The following is a 26084-nucleotide window of genomic DNA, read 5'->3' as shown; positions in this document are numbered from 1 at the left end:
ACCCTGAAAATGGAGGAGAAGATTGGAATATGGTAAGATCAGCTACTCTTATACATAACTACGTAACTGACAGGAAGTGGAAAGTAGGTGAAGATCGAACGCAGAGTTGAAAAAGTACTGGAAGAGTAAAACTCCAGCTCAGATCAACTGGACATATCTAACTATTTCTTTAATGGAAACAAGAAGTTGGGGCATAGGTGCAGCAAGCAATCAACCATCTTCAGCTCTAGAAGATGAGATGATAACAAAGGCGTAGCTCTTGGTCAATATTGAAGTAATTCATATGTTTCAAAATTGGATAAACTGCAATTTTACGCCTGAAGTTTGAAACCTACCCTTTGAGGTTTGACAGAACCTGCATTAATTCTAGCAAAAATACTTTATAGCTTTAAAATTAAGTAATTTAATAAATTTTCATTTAGTTTTAAATCTATCATTATAATTACGATTAATTTCATATTAAATTCAATCCTTGAAGTTTTATTTTAATAACAAGTATTCATATTTATTTATTTTTCTTTCTTTTTTTATATATATAACAATATAGTATAATATATAAAAATATTATAAATGGATATATATATATATATAATTATTTATATATTATTAAAATAATAATGACATAAATAGAGTTTTAGAAAATTATAAGGGATTATTTATAAATAGTTATAGTATTTGAGGATAATTTATAAAATATATAAATAATTTTATATTTAATAAAAAATGTTAAGGGTCTCAAAGTAAGTAATTTATATTTTAAAAATTTAAATATAAAATGTTTCAGTTTAATGGGACTCATATTTTAAAAATATAAAGATTAAATTATTAATAAAAAAATTTTAGAGACTAATTTATTAAAAAAATAAGACATTAGAAATTAAATTGTTTTGAAATTAAAAATATAGATAAGGCATTTTAGTCATTTTGTTAAAATTAATAATAATTTAATGAAATTATTATGATATGGACTAAGTTATAAATTTTATTAAATTTTGAGATAAAATTACTTAATTTTGAGAAAATTATTAATTAATTTTTATATTTTAATAGAAATTAATTATTTAATTTTTTATTTTAAAAAAATATTATCTAATCTGCTTAATTTTAATATTGAGCTATTTAATTTCTCTCATTATCCACAATTTTCAACTCAACAACTCAATTTCTGCATTTTAAATAGGAAACTACTTCTCTTAATTAATTTAACTAACAAAAAAATTATTTTAAAATTTTACAAAATGAAAAAAATTAAACACTAAATATTATATTTTTTAAAATATAAGAATTAAGTAAGTAATTTCATTATAAAACAAAAATTAAATAGTAATTTTGCTTAAAATTTTTGATATTCAAAAACATATATATATTTCAAAATAGAGAAAAAAACATACAATCATTCTTTAAAACGAAATATAATTATATTTTTTATAAAAAAAAATATTTTGATATACATAAAAATAATATATTATATATTTACAAATATATTAAATAATGTATCTCAAAATAGAATGTATAAGAAATTATTAGTATTTATCCTTTTTAAAAGGATTAATTTGATTGTTGATAAGGTTTCAAAGCACTGAATACAAAATCTAAATAAAAATAAATAATTTTTAAAAATATATAATATTTAATTAAAAGTATATTGTCTCATTGTTTATACATCTAATTAATTTCAAACTCTAATCGCGTTTAACTCTTTATATAAGATTGGGACACTCGATGGGTTGAAAGAAAGAGACAAGTTATTAAAGGGCCAGATAAATAATTATATTTTACTATTAAGTCCTTAATTTCAAGTCAATTAGTCATACTTCGCAATATAGAGGGGAACTTAATTCAATTACGTATAAATTGAAGGTCCTTGCTGCAATAACTGGCAAAATTTTCAAACTTAATCTACTACGGTAATGCTTTTAAAGCCAGAAAAGTTACCACAAGATCGTACCGTAGACAACCACTCAAGGCCACGTGTACGGTGATTAGCACATATTCAACCCCGCATCTTTAAAATAAAAAAAATCAAAAACCGAGGATTAAAGATGAAAAATCAAACCCAAAGAGTCTCATTGGCTAAGCGACCTTTATATTCAAGTTTCGCGGCAACGCCCTTCTTTCTCTCTCTAAAGCCTCTCTCTCTAAAACTCGCTGCCTCCCAAACTTAAAAAGTAAATCATCTTTCTTTCTCCCTATGGTTTTTACCCTGGTCGCCTAGGCTCTAAATCGGTGAGTTTATGGTCGTGGATCTGTGAATTAGGGTTCTAAAGTGAAGTTTTTTTTATGCTTTTTTGCCTGGATTTTATAAAATACACTTGAACATTTTACTTAAAAATTGGCAGATTTTCTTTTCTTTGCTACTGTTTTGTTGTTTTCGGTGGGGTTTTTAAAGTGGGATTTTGAACTGGCGTTTGATTTATGGCTGTACCATTTTTTGTTTTTTTGTGGTGAAATTTGCAATTTGTTTGGGGGAGGGGTAATGTACGGTATTAAATTATGTTTTGAATTTTGCGTTTTTCTTAAAATTTTGAAGTTGTTTTTTATTGTTTTCGTCTCTTTTTTTTTTCACAGGTCTTTATAAAGCAGCTTTTGGAAGTTGTATTTTATTTAATTATTGGACTTGGGGGGTTTCTTGCTGGTGTCCTGGATTAAATTTCTTGTTGAAGATTTTGTTCTTTTCCCTCCTTGAAGTATTTGAGGTGTTTAACAGCAATGTTTTCAACTGGTTGCTTGTTTATAGCGCTTCATTTGGATTTATTGTACTAAATTTGAACGTGAGGCTTTGCATAATAAGATAATTTGGTTCACGTGGATAGGAAAGAATGCAATTGTGATAGTGCTTTATGCGCGTAGCATTAGTAAAATATTTTAAAAAATTCTTTTTTGGGTTTATTGCTCAGACGTACTTTTTAAGCACAGTTAAGGTGGGAAATATTTTCGATTGTTTGTATAATTTAGCAACGCTAAATTTGAGTTATGAAGGAAAAAAATTCAGAGAAATGCTAAACAAACTTATTGTTCTATTGTGAAAATAGGGTTTGGTAGGGGAGTTTCAGAGAAGTGCTTGTTCGGTGTGATGTGGATATTGGTACCTTTTTTTTTAAGAATTTCCATCTCTTCGTTACCATGATATGATGTGTCCTATGTAACAAATTTGGGGTAATTTATCTTGTTGTAATTTTGAGAATTTCAATCAATGTTAGAGACTATGAGCAATAGATTAAAAACCAAAAGCTGAACTTGTATAATCTAATAGTGTTTACATGGGTTAAATCTTGTGTATGGTGTTTCCTAAATTGTGTCCCCAATGTTGACATGAGTGTACTATAGTTTTCGCTTTGATGTTTGTCGATGTCAGTGTTAATTACTTTATGTGATTACTAACCCAATTATTGGATGTTTCAGAATAAGTCCTCAATGGCCCCAACAAGAAAAAAAAGTGTGAATAAGCGGTTTTTGAATGAAGTCTCACCTCATAAAGAAGTTAGGAATCCAAACAAAAATAAAGAAAGGGTGATAGGGGTGAGTCTTGAATTCATTTCCAAGAGCTTAATTTGCTGAGACTATGAGCTGTAGTTGTGTGTTTTAGGTTATCATTGATAATTTTTGTTCAATGTTGTGTTCATCAAATTTATTAATGGTTGACTAATTCTTCATGCTCTAGTTGTTGGCCCATCCATTTGTCTACGTAGTTACGTTAGACTTGGTTTCATCTTTTAACCTTACTGCTGTAGACGTGGTTTTGAAACAACTATTATAAATTTTAAACTTGACTTCTGATATATCTTTTGAAGGAAGACCAACTCATTGCCCCTTTTTTTGCACTATGCATATATTGGACATTTTAAATTTGTTTAAAAGTGATGTGGATTTATTAATGCAAATTTCCAGAAGAGGAGATTGTCTGATAAGTTAGGACCCCGATGGAGTGAGGAGGAGCTTCAGCAATTCTACAAAGCATATCGGGTCCATGGGGTGGAATGGAAGAAGGTATGCATTATTTGCCACTGTGAATTTGTGATTTAGTTTCCATTGTCTGACACTCTTAGTGCTGGTATATGTTAAACAAAATGAACTTATATAGCACTCCAATTTTGTTTTTGATTTTGATTTTAATTTTATTGTTTCTTGTTGATGTTCAGATTGCTGCTGAAGTCCCTAACAGATCTGTGGAAATGGTGAAGACCCTTTTTAAGATGAATAAGGTACCCTTTTTGCTTGGTGCTACCTTAGTTGGCAGCTAGAATTACAACTGATGCATCTTTATTTTCAGAACTATTTTTATGAACTTGATGATTGTGGGAGTGTTTAATTACCTTTATGAGCTGGATAACTGAAGCCACTTAACTTTAGTGGCCAACCCCCTTGTGGGATTTTGGTGTGGTTTTAGGTGTTATTGAAGTTCTCTACTAGTTGTAAAAATACTCCATTGGTTGTGTAGCAAGGGTTCAGTTGGCCTAGCACTAAGGCTGACATGAATTAAGCAGTTTCCAGAAAGTTGCACTGTGGTCTTAAAGCTCTCTCTCTCTTCTCTGCTACAAAATTGACAAGGAGAGAGAGAGAGAAGAGGTTGTGGGGGGGGGGGGGGGGGGGTGTGGTGGGGCGGGGAATGATAGCTTGCTCTAAAATTTGTCAGGGGAATTTCTGAATGCATGTCATTCAAAAATAGTAATGACTAATGAATAAAGGTAAAAAAATGGACATCCTGATAAAATCTGGGCTCTGCTTAAGTGGCAATGTGAGAGAAGTAATTTGGGATGACTTTGTCTCTGATACTGATTGGCCCCTGTTTGGTTCCATGTTATTGGTTTTGTAAACTGAAAAACATATGAATATGCTGGTTTTTTTGTAACTTGCTTGTATTTTGGTGTTAAGTATGGGTTATTGCATTGCTGATGAAATGTCAAGCTTTTTGTAAAGGTTGAGCTGTCTTTGTTTGACATTGTCAATTTTTGACATGGTTGTGATTTTCCAGGCATACTTATCCCTTCCTGAGGGAACAGCTTCTGTGGTTGGCCTTACAGCTATGATGACTGACCATTATTACTCCCATGTAAGATTGGATATAATTGCAATTTTCTGATTCTCTTTCTTTGGAGAGGGTGAAAGAGAGGAGGGAGAAGGGGGGTGGGTGGGGGGTGGTGTTGGGGTTTCTGGATGTGCCAAATACATGATTGTTATTCTAATACTGCCAAAAACTGGTTATCTTTCCCTAAAGTTATTTTATTCCTTTTCTTTCTTAAAGGAAAATTGAGCTTATTGTAGCCTTGCACGTTTGTAGACTGCAAATGGGTACTTAGAACAAAGCATCACAGCTTTGTTGTTAGTTTGCAGACTGCAGAGGGGGAGGGTGTCATAAATAGGGATTTAATCTCTTACTTGGTAGATTAGTTTGAACCATGAGTTTCTGCTTGTTATGTGCTAATGAGGATAATTTTACGGATCATTGAACCTATAGGAAGTGAGTGACAGCGAAGGAGAAAGCAATGATGTGCCAGGAATGTCTCGGAAACCTCAGAAAAGCAAGCAGGCAAAAATCCAACTTAGTGCATCAAAAGATCTCCAGCAGTCTCGCTCAATTGCATCAACTGATGGATACTTATCATTATTGAAGAAAGGACAATTTTATGGTAATAGGCGTGCTTACAGAGGACATTATTCTGGTTCTTTTCATTTTATGTTCCATATACTAATACGATGTTGGTTGTACTTGTGTTGTTTTCTCGATCCCTCTTGTGTTTGCTGTTCTAACACACACGTTTCCAGTGTTAGATGCCTATATCATTCCCATCTTCTTTCTCTCACTCTGTATACACACACACTCACCACCACTTTTCTTGAAATCAAATCTTCAAACAGTTTGATCTATTCATTGTCCAAATATTTTATCCTCGTTTGGAACTTATCCATGCATAAATGTAAATTTGGATAGGGCTATATTAGTAACTCATTAACTTTTTTAATAATAGGTTTGTGGGGAGAAATTTGTGAAGCACACGCATTGATTTGGGATGTTATCAAAGAGAAGTGAAAAAGTGTATAGAAGGCAATAAGATTTAACCAAAAGCTGAAAAAAAATGAAAGATATTGATTCCTGTGCTGGACTGGGGTCACACACAAGATTTATGACTTAGATGCTGTTCTGGGTCTAGAATTTCCTTTGTTTGGGAAAAAGATAGGTGGGGAAAGGAAATGGAGGGAGAGAAAGTGAGGGGAAAGAAATGGGAATTCTCTTCCCTTGTTTGGATGGATGAAAGAAGATAAGGAGGGAGAAAATATCGATAACATTTTTTTATTAATTTCAAATTACAATCATATCTATTACTGTTTAAAGTATAATATTTAAAATGGAGGATAATTAAGTAATTTTGATTACTCTCCCCATTTTCTCCCAAATTTTGTAGGTCCATCGTGATATATATATATATATATATTCCCCCTACACTCCTCTCTTCCAAACAAGAGAACATGGAAATTTTTTTCCCATTTTCTACTCCGCCTCTTTTCTCTGCTCCACTTTCACCCCTTTCCAAACATGGGGTAAAATTTACCATACAATTCAATGGTGCTTGTGCAAATTGACTTGCAAAGTTGATTCCTCATCCTTTTTTCCCCTTGTTGTAAGTTTCTCAGTCATGGACATTTGAATTGTATATAAAAAATTGCAGCTTGAATATTTCCTTAAATATATTAACTGAGTGAATAACAAATGCACTTTATAATCATTATAAAACCAAATAAAGTTTGAGTTTCAATGACAATGGTTCTCAACTTCATGTTAGGTGGCCAGCCTCGTGCAGTTGGGAAAAGGACACCTCGAATTGCTGTTTCATATCCGTATAAGAAAAATGACAGTGAAAATTATGTTTCACAGAAGAAGGGCCAGAAGTCAGAGAATGATGTTAATGATGATGGAGTACATGTTGCTGCACTGGCATTAGCCGAGGCATTACAAAAAGGAGGTTCTCCCCAAGTTTCTCCCACCCAATGTAGAAGGACAGAACATATTAAATCATCACCAGTTAGAAGCTGGGATATGATGGTATTTAAAATAAAATTTGTTTACTCTTCTATTTTTATCGTTGTTTCCTTTACTACCTTTTTGTAGCATCAGGCATGATAATTTACGTACATCTTATAGTTTCCACAGTCAAAGTCAAGTCATTCAAAACTTCAAGATGCTTTCATAGATGAAGAATTGATGGGAGATGGTATAAGCAGGGGAGCTGATAGTGGTGCTTATGCCAGGGATGCAAGCTCCTTGGTGGATATGGAAGGTGTAGGTACTGTAGAAGTTCATCCAAAGGGAAACAAGTTTTACAGAAAGAAAGTAAAAGTTGAAGAGAGAGGGAATTGTCAATCTGATGACGGTGGAGAAGCTTGTAGTGGTACTGAAGAAGGACCAAAAATAAATGCTCTAAAGGGGAAAACTGATATTGACGAGTCAAATGCAAAAACTGATGAGAGGTCTCCACAGGCCCGAAAGAAGATAAGTGGCAAACATTTCTCTGGAGGTAATTCTCTTTTGTCATTCTTGTTTGCAAGTTAAGCATAGATTTCCAAGGCATTCTTCTCTTCAGGTGCAAGGAGAAATTGTACCTGTCAATTATGTTGCATGGTCTCCCTCTAGATTACCCATTCATGCACTCAAATTCTTGATAATAGGATCATAAGTGTCATTTCCTTCTGAAATTGCAAACTCGAAATCTATTCTTTGTATTCTGAAGCAAAAATGGTGTTGTCTTTCCCTTTAAGAATTATAGTTTTTTAACTATAATTTTAAATTTATGCTTTATTAAATTTGTGAATCTGCAGTTTTCTAGTTATTATACCTTTCTGAGACTGAAGATTGGAAGGAGGGGTCTGATGCCGTGATTGAGCTAAATATACAAGGAATAACCTTATATTGAGAAAGAATTTTGGAAAATTGTTTTCTGTTTGCTGTGGTTTATTAATGCTTTATTGATAACAAGTGCTTAGAGACGTGAGGATGCTATTGTAAGTCTATCAATCAGAAGCTCCTTTTGGCTCTGTTTTTCCACTGTTTAGATTTTATTTTCTGTGAAACTGTATGAAAGTGAGTCCAGCCAAGATGGTTAAACTTTTTGTATTGTCAGCCTAGAAATTGAGATATTTGAGAGGTTCCAGATTTTGTGACTTAATATCTTATCAATATGGTAATGAATTGCTTTTCTTTTTCCTCTTATTTTTAGAGTGGACTTGATCAATTTCTCCTCTCCTCTTTGTGGCCACTCAATTGGATTTTATTACCAAACCATTAAAGCAAATGGTATCAACCAACTTAGCTAGTGAAATATTTCGGAGACCTTAGATTGAGTTCTGCTTCCACTGAGGTGAAGTGGTTATCTAGGGATAGTAGAGTACTAATTATCAATGTGTAGTCAGTAATTGGTCCAGAAATAGACAGCAAAAAAGTAACAGTTTTAACTAGTGAACTGACCAGCTCTATTATTATTATTATTATTATTATTATTATTATTATTATTATTATTATTATTATTATTATTATTATTATTATTATTATTATTATTATTATTATTATTATTATTATTATTATTATTATTATTATTATTATTATTATTATTATTATTATTATTATTATTATTATTATTATTATTATTATTATTATTATTATTATTATTATTATTATTATTATTATTATTATTATTATTATTATTATTATTATTATTATTATTATTATTATTATTATTATTATTATTATTATTATTATTATTATTATTATTATTATTATTATTATTATTATTATTATTATTATTATTATTATTATTATTATTATTATTATTATTATTATTATTATTATTATTATTATTATTATTATTATTATTATTATTATTATTATTATTATTATTATTATCTGGGTTCTTGTCCAGCTATTATAATTATTTTATCTTGCATATGTGTCAATTTTGTTATATTTATCTATTTTTTATAACACATTTCATTTGTTCACTCCACAGATGAATTCTCTGCTTTGGATGCTCTGCAAACTTTGGCTAACCTTTCTGTAATGGAATCTGGTGAGCTTAAATGCTTAGGCCCTAGGATTTTGTATGTATTCCTGTAAGAAGACAACAATTTTGGGGGTACAACGAAGTAATTGATTTGACATCACATCACTGCTCATAGACCATCTGGTTATTTACTTGATCATAATTCAATATTGGTTTGTGTGGAGTTGTTAATTTCTAAGAAAGCATAGTGGTGAAATAACATTTGCATCTGCCAGCAGTGATTTTTTTTCCCCCTAACATGGTAAAAATGCGTACTTTCCATGCATAGTGTCCATGTCCTGTTCATTAGCTTATTATCAATATTATTTTAGTTCATTCCCATGATTGAAGGAACTTTTGCTATGTCTCTTTCTTTTATGCACATGCAAGTGCTCATGGAACACATATGATGCTGTGGGTAATAAAGATAAAGAAGGGAAAAGAAATATTGAAAACCTGATTATATTCAGAAGCATCTGTTGCATACTATATATAGTTGAAATATTTTTTTGAAAAATATATGGATGAAATAGTGTTATTGCATGTTTGGTTAATGTTAATCATTTTCTGGCACTCTTTTTGGTCCCTTTTTTTTCAGTTTTTTTTTTCTTTTTGCACTTGTTTATTTTATTAGCCAATATTTTTTACAAGGATGGCTAGCAAAATTGGAGAAACTGAATATTGCTTGCCTTGCATAGAAGGCTGAAATCCAATTTGGCATCAACGTTTGCTTCATGCTGTAGAGTTTAGTTTGTTGTAGTTGTGGTTGTGGCAGTCTATCTGTGCTATACCTTTCCATGTGCTCTAATGATTTTTCTTCTTATCTTTCTCTCTTCTAATTTTTTTTTTTTTTTAATGTTTGGTCTAGAATCATCTGTCCAGTTGAATGAAGAAAGAATGGTACTTTCTGTGGATGACAAATTTAGCAAACCTGAAGCTATATCTACTAGCCACCATAGAGATAAACTCCTAGGGTACAGAGAAAAAGTGTTTCATCCAAGAAGTGAAGTTGAGGGTGCCTCAAGAAAATCCAAGCTGGGAAGAAACACAGCAACTAAGCCTGTCTCTAAACCAAAGCAAGGGCTTCAGTCCATCAACAACAATATTAATGCATTGAAAAGAAAACGCCATTCTTTGGTATCAAAGGTATTCACATGTCTCTCTCTTTTGTTAGTTTTTATCTTTATTGCTCAGTTAATTTTATGGAAAAGTGAGAATTTTTCATATTGCAGGTATCAAATGCTGAAGCACCCATAAACTTACATCTAAGTAAACCATTGGAGGCTGAGGTATGCCAATTGTTTATTGTTGTTATTACTTTTTTTAAGAAAACTTGCTACTTATCCCTTCAATGCCTCATTTTAGTAAATGCCTATGCTATTTAGTCCCCCTGAATAGATGTTACCATGGTATATTTTCTTTACAGATTGATAGAGTCTCGTTATTGTTTGCTCTCAGTTTGCAGGTGTATGTTCTTAAGTCTGCTATTGATCTATTCAGAAAAAGCTTAATCCTGATGGCTTTTAGTTTGATATTTGGTTTTCTTTGTCTGGCAACCAGAACCTAAACCCTTGTTGCATTTTCAGTACATGAATTAGCCAGTTCAAGTATTTAGCTTATATGACTAGCCTGGTTCAGTACTTGGCAAGACTTTCCACTTCCAATAAGGATTTTGGATTTGCTTTGTTGTTTAATCATGTGTGCTCAACACAGCTTATAGCCTGTCATGGTTTTGAAGAGAATTTAAATTTCTTGATTGAAAAATAAGAGTAGATCAAAGCTTTCTCATTTTCCACCATATCATCGTCCTATAAAAAATTAAATTCATTTGTGATTATTAGCATCTATCCTGTTTGGATTTGAAGCTAATTTCATATAAAAGCACTCTAGCTTCCTGAAGTAACAAATCAAACTGAAGCTTGTGAAATATGTTTGGTTTGTCTTGTGATCGCTAGTATGAATACTTGACTATTACTCCTATGCAAAGCAAAAGTTGCATCATCAATCTAGGAAACTCTCATTTACATGAATGCTTATTCAGCCAAAGTTGGTGCTTCTTTGTGTATGCTTTACATGCATGTGCATGAAGGGGTAAATATGTTTTTAGGTCTGAATGCATATATGAAATTGAACTGCTTTGTGATTAGATGGATGATTCTTTACTTTGGCAGTTGAATTGATGTTTTCTTTCCAATTTCCAATGCACTTTGTTTAGCCTGTGGATGAGGAGGAGATTATTTCTGCGCTTAAAGGAAAACGAACTTGTCTAGTTTCTGCTGTTTCAAAGCAATCGAAAGCAACTGGATTATCAGCGGGCTCTGTCAGCGGTGATCAGAAAAGCTCTGCTAGTGATGTGGCAATATCAACTGCTCAAGTTCCTGTGGCAAGTCAAGTTACCTTGCCAACCAGTAAAATAAGCAGGCGCAAGATGAGTCTAAAGCAATCATTTATCCATAAAGAGGGGCATTCTTCTGAGAACATCCTTAAAAATCAAGCAAATAGATATTCAATCTCCTTGCAAGATACAGCACCCTTTCTAAAGGTAAATCACTCTTGATATTCTGTTTTATTTCAGTTCTAATATGTGCATTTTCTGCTTCTTTTATTTTTTTTCTTTATTTATTTTAATTACAGGGAAAGTTTTCTTCTTGTCTCTCATCTCCGATGGTTCGTAGATGGTGTACATTTGAGTGGTTCTACAGTGCAATTGACTACCCTTGGTTTGCTAAAAGGGAGTTTGTGGAGTACTTAAATCATGTTGGACTTGGGCACATTCCAAGACTAACTCGTGTTGAATGGGGTGTCATAAGAAGGTATAAGAAATTTTCAGTTTATTTTAAGCATATTCATCAATGCATTTATGTTGTGGAGATTTTGGTAGGGGTGTGCAAACGGTCGGTTCGGTTCCGAACCGAACCGAACCGATAAAACCAAAAATCGAAAATCAAAAATTTTAAAAACCGAACCGAACCGATTGATAAGAGAAAACCGAACCGAATCAAACCGATAAATATCGGTTCGGTTCGGTTTTAAACCGATCAAACCGAAATTTATAAAATTTCATATTTTTAACATTAAATCTAAATAATAAAAACATAAAAACAAAAAAAATTAGAAATCAAAAATCAAAAATCTTAAGGTTCGGTTCGGTTTTCTTTGATTTCAGTTCGGTTCGATTTTTTTTATTTCCTATATATATTAATAATTTCGGTTCAGTTTTTTTGATTTTTTTATGAAAATAACCGAACCGAACCGATTAATCCGAAATTATCAAAATTATAAACAGAACCGAATCGATTAAATTTTAAAACCGAACCGATTGAACCGAATTAATCAGTTCGGTTCGGTTTTTCGGTTTAAACCGAAAACTGCACACCCCTAGATTTTGGAGATCATTCGTCAGGCAGCATCTTTGAATTGCATTTGCTTGTTAATGCAGTTCCCTGGGCAAACCTAGAAGATTCTCTGAACATTTTTTACATGAAGAAAGGGAGAAACTGAAGCAGTATAGGGATTCTGTGAGAAAACATTATACTGAACTTCGTACTGGTATCATGGATGGACTTCCAACTGATTTAGCAAGACCTTTATCAGTTGGACAGCGAGTAATTGCTGTGCATCCCAAAACAAGAGAACTTCACGATGGAAGTGTGCTCACAATTGATCATGACAGGTGCAGAGTTCAATTTGACTGTCCTGAGATGGGAGTGGAATTTGTCAAGGTAGTTGAATTCTTTACTATATGGTTATGCCAGCTTTTCTTTCTGATGCTTTTAGTGTCTATTTGGACAGTGCTTTCGGATTTTGCTATTTGTTATTTGCTTTGTTTTTTCTTTTCTGTTTGAACAATGTATAAGCAATTCATATTCCTTCAGTTCTTGTTGAAGTTACTTCTGCTATACTGGGTTATAAATTGGCCTCTTGCTCATAGTTAATTTTTTTTTTTTGTATGATTATAGAATATACATGCTTTGCTATTGCTTTGAATACTGAATATTAACTGTGCTTCGGCAACTAAGTCATCCTAGATTTTTAATAAGTGGATAACGACTGATTGCCAACTCCTTAAAAGAACGTGGGAGGTTAAATTAGCTTCTTTTTTTTTTGGTTTAAAATACTTGGGTTCTAGACTTTTTGCCAAATTAAGTCTTGTGGGCTGCAAAGACAGGTGGTTTAAGTCAATATCATGCAGTTGTTGTTTGTGGTCATTTTGGTCACGATTTCTGGTGTGGTGCCTTGCTACTTGCTGGGATCATTTCAAGTTTCATATATCTAAGTCAACTTAATATTTGGACCATATTTGAGTCAACTTAATATTTGGACCATAGTACATTGCTAGTTTACAATTTGGATGGAGCTACGTAATTGATCTGTAAAACTGTTTTCTTTTAGTTCCTATGATATGATATTAAACAATTAGCAAAATAAGGTTTTTCCTAGGATGATAATTAGCAGTGGATCTTTTATTGTAAGATTGCAATTTAAAGTTTCTCATTTAGAATATAATAATATTGTTTTTTGCTGAAATTACTTTGATGATTAAATTATTGGTTTGCTTATCATTGCTTTTCTAGATGATGGTTTTGTTTTTTCCTTGACCTTATTTTCTACTGGCGATCATATTCCCAATTATTCATGCAGATTGTAATTATGTTGCACTGCAGGCAAAATGGCTGTAGCCTTGGATTCAGAACACTTATTCTAGGATTAATCATCTCTTTCTTAATTTCTTTTTTTTTTCTTCCCGATTGTGACATTTGTGGTATGATTTGCAATCTCACCTTTGGAAATGACTTCAAATACTTCTTTACAGGATATAGACTGCATGCCTTTAAATCCATTCGATAACATGCCAGAAGCTCTTCGGAGAGGTCGATTCTCTGTTGCATCCAAGGAACTGCAAGTGAATGGGCATTCACATATTGGAGGGTTTACTTCACCAAGGCGTTTAGACAACTTACGGATTCCCATGAATACATTGGTAAAGCAGGTAAGAGTCAAAATAACTGAATCAAATGTTAGTTTGCTTTAATGTCTCCAAGTATGTAATCCTTTATGTGAGTTGAGCTACGTTTTATAACTTAAATACCCTTCTTCATGTTTTTATATCTCTTAATCATTCTGATTCCAAATTTCCATTACTTTTGCACAGGTGGATGCAAACCACCAACAATCAAAGGCAGCATCTATTGACATTGTTAGTGCACAACAAATAGCTAGTCAACCTTCTGTGGTGTCACAACTCGAAGTGAAGGAAGTTGATGTACAAGCTCTTTCTGAGTTGAATCATGCTCTTGATAAAAAGGTATTTGATGTAGTCTATACATAATCTGTCATGATTATAGTTAATACACCTTGATATATTCAGGTGGAACAATGCTAAGATTCAGATAATTGTAACATCAGTACTGGTATAATCTCATTTTCTAGAAGGGTTCTCTCAGACCATTTTGGTATGTGATTCCATTTTAACAATGCTTTCTAGTTTTGAGGCAATTTCCCCATCTCCAGACATTTTTCAGGTTGTCTCCATTATCATCTTTTGGTATTTGATAATTAACTACTTGTAAATTGATAGACTTTATTAGCCGTTTACTTGGAATTGGACATGGAAAATTTTTCACATTTGCTCTCTCTTGGTCACCTTATTGCCATGCTAGCATTTTTGACAAGTATTTGCCTTTTGTTGTCATGCTACATGATGAGCTTACGCACAAACAAAATCTTTCTCTGGAAAATGCATTTAGAGTTAGATTGTGACAATTTTCCCCTTAGGTAAGCTGGTTGATGGAGCTAAAAGATGCAAATACTTGCATCCTCGAAAACCAAATTAATGAAAAAACTCCTTTTGATCTTTTAAAATTCCAAGAAACACCTAGCTGCAGTACCTGTAGAGATAAAGGAATTTTGTGGCCAGGCATTTCTCTTCCATGAACTCGTACATGTGCTTTAATAATTGTGTTTTTGGCTCTTTCTTCAAATTTAGTTGTTTTGGCATTTGCCTCAACTGGGTTATTCTCTCTTGCAGGCCTCTTCTGCTTTAGTCAATTTGAGGCAACACAATACATGCCCAGGGAATACCCTGCCTCCTTGGCTGAAGCCCCCTGTCAATTCCAATTTCCTGGCTGGCCCGCCAAGTTCTCATGATATTTTTGTTTCTCAAGAATCTGGATCTAGTACCGTCATTGAAATCGTTGGAGGTTCCAGACACAAAGCACACACAATGATAGATGCTGCTGTTCAGGTAATTAGTTTCTATACACGTGTATGGCATTCCAAATGTCAGTGCACTAGCTGGGATCTTAAACGTGTTTTTCTCACATATATTTAATTCAATCAATGAACTGCCATTTGGCTAATGAGAACATACCATACCTGATCGGTGATTAGTAGCACGAGCGCCTGTGACAGTTCTTTCAGTGGCAATAGAGAATGCTTCCAGTTTTGCTTGTAGGATATTTCATTTCAAGTTTTTTAATGCTAGTTCAGTGTCCTGTATCTGCTGGTTGTTTTAATTGTTGTGGAAATTATTAATTTGCAGCCGCATTACATTGTTAACCGCAGCAACATACATCACTTGCTGATATAATGTCATTTCAGGCGATTTCATCAATGAAAGAAGGGGAAGATGCTTTCGTGAAGATTGGGGAGGCTTTAGATTCTATTGATAAAGGACAATTAGCATCAGAACCGAAGGCACAAGTAATCAGGTCTCCAGAGCATGTCAATGGCATTTTAAACGATCATGATCAGTTGATTTCCAGCACATTGGAGGCCCAAGTTAATGGTAATGCATCTGGGCCTAAATCCCAAAATAATGCTGACAAAATTGAAGCAGCAATCCCTGAAGAGCTTATAACATCATGTGTTGCTACTTTGCTCATGATACAGGTAACTCTGAGATTCTATATTTATCTTGTGTATTTCATATTCAAAAATTAGCCGTTAGCCCCACCTGCAAAAAAAAGAGAAAAAAAAAAAAGCTTCGAAGCTGAAGAAAAAATATTGGTTTGTGCTGAATATTATTTTCTCTTTATGTGCAGACATGTACCGAACGACAATATCCTCCAGCTGATGTGGCACAGATAATTGATTCTGCTGTCACTAGCTTGCATCCATACTGCCCTCAAAATCAGCCAATATATAGAGAGATACAAATGTGCATGGGAAGAATCAAGACCCAAATATTAGCTCTAATACCAACATAAAGCCAATGCCTTGTGCTTTCTCTATTATCAGCTTTTGTATATATGACATGATGGAGTCTTGGTTTCAGCTTTTGGTTCCCAGCTCCATACGCCTTCATCCTCTTCCTTCCTCCCTCTAATCCCTTAATTTTAGTTTTATTTTTCCTAATTGAAATGGGGAATCACCTAATTATGGTCCCTCATTGTAACTTTACCCCACCCTCTTCATCTTCAGTTGAATAAAATTTTGACATATTATGGCCACATTTTACTGTTTTATTAGCTTTTAATTTGATAAAATTGTTATTGAAGTTAATGCTCTAATGCTATTTTTTATATTTTAAGATGGATGTTTTTATTGTTATTTTATTAAAATCAAAGTAAATTTTAGTTTGATGATAGAAGTAATCATGGAATGCACTTTCCATGCAAGTTTCTTTTAATGAGAGGATTTTTAACTTCTTTCAAAATTATGAATAATAAAAATAAATAAATACTTTGATTAAATTCATCAAGAAATAAAAATTAATATAATGATCTTTATATGCTAAAGAATCCATTAAAACCTGCAACAGATATTTATATATTTTTAAATTCTCCCAAATTTTAAAAATTTTAGCGGCCCAGCACTTTGCTTAGGCTCGTGAACATGCCAACTCTCTTTTATTCTTTTTTACGAATATGAACAACTTTTTTAGGAATAGATTTATAGAAATTAATATAAAAGGGAAAACTTAATTTTAATTAACAAAAATTTTTAATATATATGACAAAGATGGTATTAATGAATGAGGCAATTCCTACATTTGTAATTTTAATTCTAACCCAAAAGATCAGGTTAGTTATCTATAAAAACTCCAAAGGCTGAGCACTGCATATACTGAAATTTTACTAAAATTTCAGTACATACCGTCGCAATTGCACAATGAAAGCAAATTCCACTGTACACAATTTGCAAAATCAGAGGAAGAGCGAAAATGAATCACAAATGAGCCATCTAAAGTGAGGCAAAACAATTACAAGAACAAATGCTGCAGCAGAAAAGATGGCAGAATCAGAAATAGAAAATGAACCATTTTAACGCATAGCCCACCAACAATAATGGAGTGCCACAGGCAGTTTACTGCACTTTTAAAGCCTCATTTTACAGCTGCTCCAGCAGGACAATTGAGCTAAAAATAAATGGGTTGTAAGGGGAAAATTTGAATACTCACAATTTACAAATTCTTTTTATGCTCTGAATATTCTAACCTAAAAAGTGGGCAGGGCTCAGACGCATGGGGTCCTTGCGATGGAAGAGACTTAACAAGAATAAAGTGAGCCTTCCTCAGTATGACCATAGCAGAAACTTCCATGCAGATCATGGCTAACATCCAAGCTAACCAAGCAGAAACCTGAACACGTCACTCAATGAGATGATCCCTTCTACTCGCTTGCTACCAGCCTCCACAATCAAAAGTCTCCTTACGCCTGAAAGCAACAAAGCAATTAATGAAAATTATACCTGAAAAGTAGTGCAACTCCATTAATTACAGTAAACAATACATAAAACAGTAAATCAGTATTAGAAGTACCAGGGTTTGCCAATCGCTCCATCACTTTGTGTAGAGGATCGGATCCTAAACACATCTGACATCTCTGTCCATTGTAGAATCCATATGGCGAATTTGCATCTTGTCCCAATTGCAATGCCTGGTAGTGTAGAATAGAGGAAGGCAGACCACTAGAGTGAGTTCTCTGCTATGCACACGTACTAAAAAAGAAATGCATTAATTCCTCATGTTACTTCCAATGTTATGAATATTCTCCTGACTTAATTCTACCTTCAGGCTCTGTGTAGATTGGTTGGAGCAACTACAAGAATGTCTACAATTGCATGATAATAAAGTCGTAAAAAAAAAAACAAAATTCAGAATATAACCTGATGAATACTGATTTCATCAAGATGAATTTGCGCGTAGGCTTTGTCTTTTGCCAAAGCAGTGATATCACTATCAAGAAAATAACATCAAGGTGTCACTAGCTTACTTGTACATCAATAAACATGTAGGAAAATAAAACAGAAACTTACCTTCGTGAGTAAATGTCCAGGAGTGAATCATTATCGTCCACAATTGGTATTGAACTGACTTCAGCTGCAATAAACCATATAATAGCATGATAAGCTAAAGAAAAATGTCTAAACACAGAAGCGAGCGAGCGAGAGAGAGAAGGAGAGAAAAGACTTCTCAAGTTCTGGTATTCTTTCTCGATTTGAATTACCCTGAACTAACAAAGATAAGGCATCACCAAGAGAAGCATTTGGTCGTAACATAGCAAATGGTGGTACATTTGATTCCCCAATTTTTGGAACCCAAGTACCTAAAGGAATTGTACAAATCGGTTGTTGAAGTACAGGCAAGGAACTAGCAGAGTGCCTAAAATGCCTGCATATACCTGGAATTTAGGTCCATATGTTAGTAAACATGTTATATACTCCCCAGCAGTAAACCAAGTAAGCTTACATTTTAGTATTCCTGACAGAGAAGCAAGATGTAGTAGCTGTGGAAATGAACCATCCCGTGAAGAAGAATGAATAATTGGAATTGTTGAAACTTTGTTTTGCAAAATTTTCAAAGCAACGTCTTTCAAAGAATCGTATGGACCAGCCTGCATATTATAAGAGTTGCTGATAATAATCTGGTCATATGACAACGCAAATACCAGGTAAGGACAAACTCCAAAAAAAGCCTGTCTCAAGCAATTCATTTGTCCCATTAGATCCACAAATACAATTACAAATGTATGCCAAAATGTCATACCCTACCATCTAAAATGAGCAGTTCAACACAAATGGCCAATAATTATCGAAACCAGCTATCTCATTTATGTCCTCAAAAACATACACTCTGAATGCTTATAAAGTTTTAAAATTCAGAACTAGGATAGAATTTTTAGAATTCTAGCAACCGCTTTTGCAAATATATTGGAAATAGTTATGTTGCAAAGATGATCACACGAATATGAGAACAATATACAGTCAAACTTCAAGCCTTTATCATGAGAGACGCAGAAAAAAAAATAAAGCACAGGTGACAGATTTGCTTCTTATCCAGATAATCTTGAAAAGGAATCTATGAAGCAACTTACATGGATGAGATGTCTAGAATATGCTCTCCTGTTGCCATCAATTCGCCTGTTAAGATGCAATTTTCCTTCTTTCCAAGCTGATATAGTATGTGTCTCCAATTCTTCCTCTGTCAAATTGGACCCATGATTTCCAAGCTGAAATTCATGGATTTTATAAATGTCAACGACCTCCAGAAACACAAACGGGGACATATACAATAAAACAGCTTGATATTCCTACATAATGCTAGCCACATATCATAGAAAGAGTCAAGGACATAAGTAGTGCAAGTTCAACAAGTGTATGCATGCAAACCTGGGGAGTAATTTATGTATAACCTTATGTAAGTAAATGCCATGTGGATGCCAGACGAGCTTTGGTAATCAAAGCATGAAAATAATGGAAAGAAAACTACTATTTGAACTTAAACCATTTTTACTTTCATCTTGAAAAACATAAACTGCATCATTTAAAAGTGTGGGGCTGTAAGACCACTGACCAAACCTTTAGAAGAATCTTTGCAAGTTTGGCCAGTATAAAGATGACTTTCTTCAGTGATTCTCCGTAGCAAATGAAAATATGGCATCTTATCCAAAAGAGAGATAAAACCAGAGAAGACAATAGGCCATATATGCATTGCAAACCTCAATAGAGTTGTAGTTTTGTCCTTTACTAACATATGCATCTCATAAATTTTCTTTCTTATATCAATAAATTCTTTTAAGAATATAATAAACTATAATTTTCCTTGAAAGTCATCATAGCATTTGTTAGCACTGCAAAGACTGGCAAAGTACACACCTCCCTCAGAATCAAGATAAAGTCCAACGCACTAAGAACTCCAACAAACTGGCCCTTTACAAAGTCCCAGAGAGGAGCTAGAGGGACACCCTGAAATTATTTTAAATCAGAAAATATGAAGATTTGAAGAGAGGATTAAACAAGGAAAGTCCAGTCTATATAAAATTCTGAGGCACTTAAGGCTGATTTCATGTGAACAAGAACATATGATTTTGCATCTTTTGAATTAATGTTCCATCTGCATAGAATGGGGATTAACCTGTTCATGAAGAATATGGAATGCTTGCTTGACTGGTAAATTAACATCCAAGGCAATAACCTATAACAATAACACAATGATAAAGATATGAGCACACCATAGCGAAGTACTTGAACCCAAATGTATGACTAGATAATTAGTTCAGAAGAAGGTAAAGCATTCAAACCTTGCCTGACTCGGGAAGCAGCTCATACACAGTATGCATGGACAAAAATGCAGAAATACGGTGACGAGAAACCTGTAAATCAGCCTCTGATATCCTTGAGATTGCTCCCTGATAAGCATCACCAGATATTTGACCAAATTTTATAGCAAAATAATATATAGAAAGAGGGAGAGACAGAGACAGATATATAGGGTGTTGGGTCGGTTTTTTTGGGGGCCTGTGGTGGGGAGAGAGAGAGAGAGAGAGAGAGAGACAATAATTATAATTGCAAAAGAACGCTTCACTCGTTTATCTCATAATTTTAAGATCCCAAAAGAACTCTGCAGCTTAATATCATTCCTTCCATAAAATTCACTGTTTTGACTTCCCCACTGTCCAGAGGTCAAGAATTTTTAATTAAAAATAAGTGTTCCTATGTCAATGCCTATCCCATCCCATTGCTCTTTTCCAAGAACTAAAAACTGACATCTTTAACCAACTGCTTTTGTCGCAATGGGATTTTGCGGTCGCCCGGACGATCACTCACCGAAGTGGGAAAGAGTGAGGAGTCGCCACCTTAATTTTGAGGGAAACTAAAGAAAACCATTTGAGAAGTTTAAATTAAAAATGAAACCACTTTAAAACAGAGATTCTAAGTTCGGGGTCCGTAAACGGGTGGGGAAGGTGTTAGGCACCCCACCTCGTCCCTTAATAAGGGTAAGTAGATTTAATTCTGCGTCCTTTACAAATTAGTTAGAAGGGCTTAGGCGGCAATGTTAATCCTTTTGGTAGAAGGAATGTTTGATTTTTCACTAAATTTGGATCACCCAGATACATAAGTAAATGAGACAACCTTAGTGAACGGGTGTGAGAATCGGATAAGAACTCTCCTCCGATCTTTTTTAAGTTGTTCATTAAAATTATGAGGGGAGACCGGATAAGAACCCTCCTCCGGTCTCTTTTAAGTTATTTATTTAAAGTTTTGAGGATGAGACCGGATAAGAACTCTCCTCCGATCTCTTTCAGATGTTTATTAAAATTTGAGGTGGAGACCGGATAAGAACTCTCCTCCGATCCTTATTTAATGTTTATTAAAATTTTGAAGGGAGACCGGATAAGAATCCTCCTCCGATCTCTTTTAAGTTATTTATTAAAATTTTGAGAGGAGACCGGATAAGAACCCTCCTCCGATCTCCTTTAGAGTTATTCGTTAATGTTTTGAGTTGAGACCGGATAAGAACTCTCTTCCGATCCCTACTTAATGTTTATCAAAATTTTGAAGGGAGACCGGATAAGAACCCTCCTCCGATCTCCTTTAAGAGTTGACTTAAAACTTTTAGGCAAGGATAGGATAAGGACTCTTCCGACCCCTTCTATTTTGATGAGACTCGGACAAAGACTTTTCCGACCTTTAAAAATTTAACCACAGCTACGGGTCTTAAGAACCTAAAACTAAGAATTCTGACCTTCAAAAATGCCGGGGATAAGGTTTATGGATATCCTGTGGCTGAACGGGGAACACTAGACTTGATTCACTGACCTTTTCATGTAGTCATTTTACCAATATCTATTAACATCCGATCTATTCTGTTATGTTTACTTTGGTTCTATTTATGACATCTTGCCGAATTGCTGTTTACGTCAGCCTAATAGTTCGGCTATCTTCCTGGCGTGTTATTCAGGTCCTCTTTTTAAAGGAGACCTCTAAGTTGCAGCTACCTACGTTTACCCAACCATTTACATACTACAAAGAGTTAGAAAACTGGTTTTCAGAAATGACGGAGATCAATAAAATGAACTGATCACTAAAAAAATGATTTGAGAGTGACTTTCTTTGGGATTGCTTGTGCAGAAATGGTCTAGACGTAAGAAGAACAAGGAAAATGCGGAAAATAAACGTAGACGCTTAATAAAACAGTAGCATGAACTCCTACAATAACACCTTTTGAGGTTCTCTAGTGCAAAATAATCCTTGAAGGAAGTTGCAGATGTATAAAGAACAAAGGAAGTGTGGAAAATAAACGTAAGCAACAGTATGAGCTCTTACCTGTGAGGAGCCAAATATATTGAAATAACTATGAGGTGGTAAATAGTGATGAAGATGGCGGATTGATCAGCCTGAGAGTTGATGTCTGTGAGGAGCCAAATGTGTTGAAATAACTATGAGATGGTAAATAGTGACGAAGATGGCGGATTGATCAGCCTGAGAGTTGATGTCAGATAATGAACAAACTGGAAATATGGAGTTCCAGTATTCAAAACCTTTTCCAAGAAAACACTCCTGAAAACTAGTTTCAAAAGTCTTTTAATCACTACAAAACAGCAGAGTAACAAACTGAATGAAGTTTCAGAGTTCCTCCACGATAATAGCAGCCTCTGGCTTATATTTTTTTGTCCCCCCCTTGAACAGTTTTTCATGCAGGTATTTATAGGAATCGGGTGCTCCCCATGAAGGGTCAAGATTCATTTTGAGGGAGATGGAGGGTCAGGATTTTGAAGTACATGATCGGATGTTCAGGAATTAAAGAGAATCAAAACGAATGGCTGAGATCACTTCTCAAAGTATTTGTCCTTTTCCTCTTTTAATCCGACGGTCTTGAATCCTCTTGTCCGGAACGATCTGAGGGCTGAGAGTGAAAAACGCTGGTATTGTCATCTTCTCTTTTGATCCAAGGGTTCCGGATTCATCCTTACAAGTGAGATCAACGGTGGAGATTGGGATGTACAGGACTGTCATGACACACCCTGGCACCTGTCAGCATTGCGGGCGATTCTTAGGCGTGCGGTGGAGATCTCGTCTGCCACGCTTTAACTACCTCGGCTCTGATTCTGACGACGGTTATTGGAATTTGTCTTATTCTTTTTGTCTTCCGATCCCTCCCCTAGCTCCTATTCCGATCTCTCATGCTGATCTCCTATCTCCCGATCCCTTTTATCCCTTGATCGATGCGGATTCGGTCCTATCATTAATTACATCTAGATTTTCAAGCGCCCGCCGCTTTTCCGCCGACATTAAATGCCCATTTTCCCCTATATATACCCCTGTTGATAGTGGCATTTCCTTCATTCGATTTTTCTCTCTTTCTCCTTGTTTCTTGGTTCTAGCTGTTCCGGGGAAAGTTCCGGCTACAACTGTGGTTTTGATCCTCTTCCGATGGAATTCCCTTTTCCTCGCCTGAAAATTTACGATCCCGGTGATTGGATGGTCCTAATTGACGATGGTGAGAGAACTGGATTTGACCGATCCGTATTGCGGGCTTCGGTTGTACCGATCTCGAGTTGCTCAACTGAGTTCATTCGGCTTCTCATCACATTGAGTGTTCCAACGATTCTCGATCCACATTGGGTGTTCGACAATGATGAAGCATCCGGTCGGCAATATCCTTGGGATCAGTTATAAACTGATCCTTGGAACACCTGGGAGTATCCTTGGAATTAGTTATAAACTGATCCATGGATCTCCTGGGAGTATCCTTGGGATCAGTTGTAAACCGATCCTTAGATCGCCAAAATGATGTAGTCTGTCAATGTAATCAGATCTCTAGAGATCACCCAAATGATGTAGTTAGTCCTTTATTGTAATCCGATCCCTAGAGATCGCCCAAATGATGTAATCCGATCTTTAATGTAATCCGATCCCTGGAGATTGCCCAAATGATGTAATCAGATCTTTTGGAAATAAAAATTTTATTTTGTCAATTATCATCTTATTATTATTGCATTGATTATTTTCCGATCTCTGAGGTGGTTATCCGATCTGGTTCTTTACTTGAATGACACTTGACTGATCCTTTATTCAAAATATTTAACTTATTATGCCGATCTCCAATTAACCGATCTTTGAACATTCGGACATTTGAGAGAAGTGTCAGAACAGCTGTCGAGTCTCACCAATCGATGCGCCGCCTAGAACCTCGCGAGCATTAAATGCTCGGACTAGTATAAATAGGGGAGGGTTAGCCAGTTGTTCTCTCATTTCATTTTCAGTCTCCTGCTCATAGCTTCGAAGTTCTCTCATTTTCTCCAGTTTCTCCGACGCCGATTAGACTCTGGTAAGGACTTTGATCTTCTTTTTTTGTTTAAGTTCTTTGTTTCTTTTGAAAATGAGCGGTGCCGAAGGTCAGAGAGCGGCGAGCCCTCCTTCCATTGAGTTCTCTTGGTCATCGTCTGATGAAGAAGAGGCAGTCGGGCCAAGCACGCAACCTGGACCCCTTAGGGTCTCTGCTCCAGGTCGGGGTCGGGTCGTACCATTAAGGCGTACGCGCCCTTCTTCAAGGAGAGAGACCCTTCCTATAGACGAGCTTCCATCGGTTCTTCGGGAATCCGACCGCAATCGCTTGTTCAAGAATACAACATTTGTCCCGATTCATATGAGCCGATCAAGTGCCATGGCGATCTTCGTGTCGATCATTCTTTTGAAGAGGATGACATGGTCATGGTGTACGAAGAAACGATTAAAGGCCGGTCTGAGGTTCCCTCTAGCCGATTTCTACAAGGAGGTCCTAAAATTTCACCGAATATCCATTGTTCAAATCCACCCCAACTCGTGGCGGATCTTGGTTGCTTTCCGAGATCTATGCCGAGCTAAGGGAATCGGACCTACACTAAAGTGTTCGCCAAGCCGCACTGGCTAACTCACCAAAGGACGATGACCATCGGTTCTTTCAGCGGCCTAATTGCGGGCTCTTTCCGACCGCCTCGTCTCTTAAGAACTGGAAGAATCGTTTCTTCATTGTGAGGAGCAAAGATCCGAGCCGCTTTGAGGATTTCCCACATTTGGTGATACAGGACCCTTGCTTCCAACCATATTACCCCGAGCGAAGAGGAAAGTTTGATAGTGATGGATCTCAAGAGTGAGGCTGCCACTAAAAGTATTCTTGTTTGGATTCGGATCGCCGAAGCCGCACCATTGGATCATTCAATCGCCATTGGCCAAGACCGCGAGCTCGCTCTCTAACCTCGGCATCGGTATTTTCTATACCTCGGATCTCGGGACCTTAGCGATCTCACTAACCTTTTCTTTGTGCGGTATGGCGGGTGGTGAGGGTTCAAGGAAGCGGAAGAAGGAGAGAGAGATCTCCGGAAGATAAAGGAGATAAAGCGTTGAACGACTCCAAACGCCGGCCACGAACACGGGAGATACAAAGTGATCCTCCCCAACCTTCGGTCCGCCGACCACCGGCTACCCGATCTCCTCCTAGATCGGAGGAGCAGCTCCGACTCTGCAGCTTGTTCCAAGCAGGAAGGGGGCCTTCTCAAGCTTCGGGAGGACCTCTTCTGGGCGCTCAATCGATCGATCGCTTGAGGAATAACCGATCTGTCAAGGAGAACTCGATTTCGCCAAAGTCACGGGTCTACCATCTTCTTTCAGAGGATCGGACAGCTATCCTGAATGGTCTCGACGACATATTGACTCGGACCATGAGCTTAAACGTGGAGTGTCTGGTGAACCAGACCCTGATCCGGGAGAGGAGTCAGCTCCTGGGTAAGGAGATCGGGAAGAAGAATCGGAGGTGGATTCCTCCGATCCCAACTCTCATCCGCCGGATTATAT

At 35.4% G+C, this 26084-nt stretch overlaps 2 protein-coding genes across 7 annotated transcripts in view; one reads left to right on the top strand and one right to left on the bottom strand.

Moving 5' to 3' along the window:
* The first annotated feature begins 2069 nt into the window (after window positions 1-2069).
* On the top strand, window positions 2070-16532 carry LOC110659911 (protein ALWAYS EARLY 2). Of its 5 annotated transcripts, none has more exons than XM_058142719.1 (20): window positions 2074-2226; window positions 2569-2696; window positions 3403-3519; window positions 3889-3987; window positions 4140-4202; window positions 4973-5050; window positions 5456-5627; window positions 6780-7039; window positions 7139-7511; window positions 8997-9056; window positions 9898-10175; window positions 10262-10318; window positions 11245-11571; window positions 11664-11842; window positions 12469-12751; window positions 13843-14019; window positions 14182-14334; window positions 15058-15273; window positions 15630-15920; window positions 16073-16532. In XM_058142719.1, the coding sequence occupies exons 3-20, from the start codon at window positions 3415-3417 to the stop codon at window positions 16235-16237; spliced, it is 3336 nt and encodes a 1111-aa protein (XP_057998702.1). In that variant the 5' UTR covers window positions 2074-2226; window positions 2569-2696; window positions 3403-3414; the 3' UTR covers window positions 16238-16532. The 5 variants fall into 5 exon arrangements, with proteins under 5 accessions (XP_057998701.1, XP_057998702.1, XP_057998703.1 ...); XM_058142717.1 differs by lacking the exon at window positions 2569-2696 and adding an exon at window positions 3033-3085 and having other exon boundaries at window positions 2101-2226; window positions 7148-7511; XM_058142716.1 differs by lacking the exon at window positions 2569-2696 and adding an exon at window positions 3033-3085 and having other exon boundaries at window positions 2103-2226.
* A 745-nt stretch (window positions 16533-17277) lies between these two features.
* The window catches only part of LOC110659906 (sucrose nonfermenting 4-like protein), a 29998-nt gene continuing 21191 nt past the window's right edge, over window positions 17278-26084 (bottom strand). For both annotated transcript variants that reach the window (XM_058142751.1, XM_021817989.2), the window contains exons 4-13: window positions 20552-20659; window positions 20386-20445; window positions 20127-20216; window positions 19346-19480; window positions 18721-18865; window positions 18479-18652; window positions 18288-18351; window positions 18138-18207; window positions 17791-17908; window positions 17278-17686 (exon numbers count right to left, since the gene is read on the bottom strand). In XM_058142751.1, the coding sequence (XP_057998734.1) occupies window positions 17595-17686; window positions 17791-17908; window positions 18138-18207; window positions 18288-18351; window positions 18479-18652; window positions 18721-18865; window positions 19346-19480; window positions 20127-20216; window positions 20386-20445; window positions 20552-20659 (1056 nt within the window). In that variant the 3' untranslated portion in view covers window positions 17278-17594. The remainder of the gene's footprint in view (window positions 17687-17790; window positions 17909-18137; window positions 18208-18287; window positions 18352-18478; window positions 18653-18720; window positions 18866-19345; window positions 19481-20126; window positions 20217-20385; window positions 20446-20551; window positions 20660-26084) is intronic.

Source organism: Hevea brasiliensis, unplaced genomic scaffold, assembly GCF_030052815.1.
Source record: "Hevea brasiliensis isolate MT/VB/25A 57/8 unplaced genomic scaffold, ASM3005281v1 Scaf7, whole genome shotgun sequence".
Lineage (NCBI taxonomy): Eukaryota > Viridiplantae > Streptophyta > Magnoliopsida > Malpighiales > Euphorbiaceae > Hevea > Hevea brasiliensis.
This window is presented reverse-complemented; position numbering and strand designations above follow the sequence as displayed.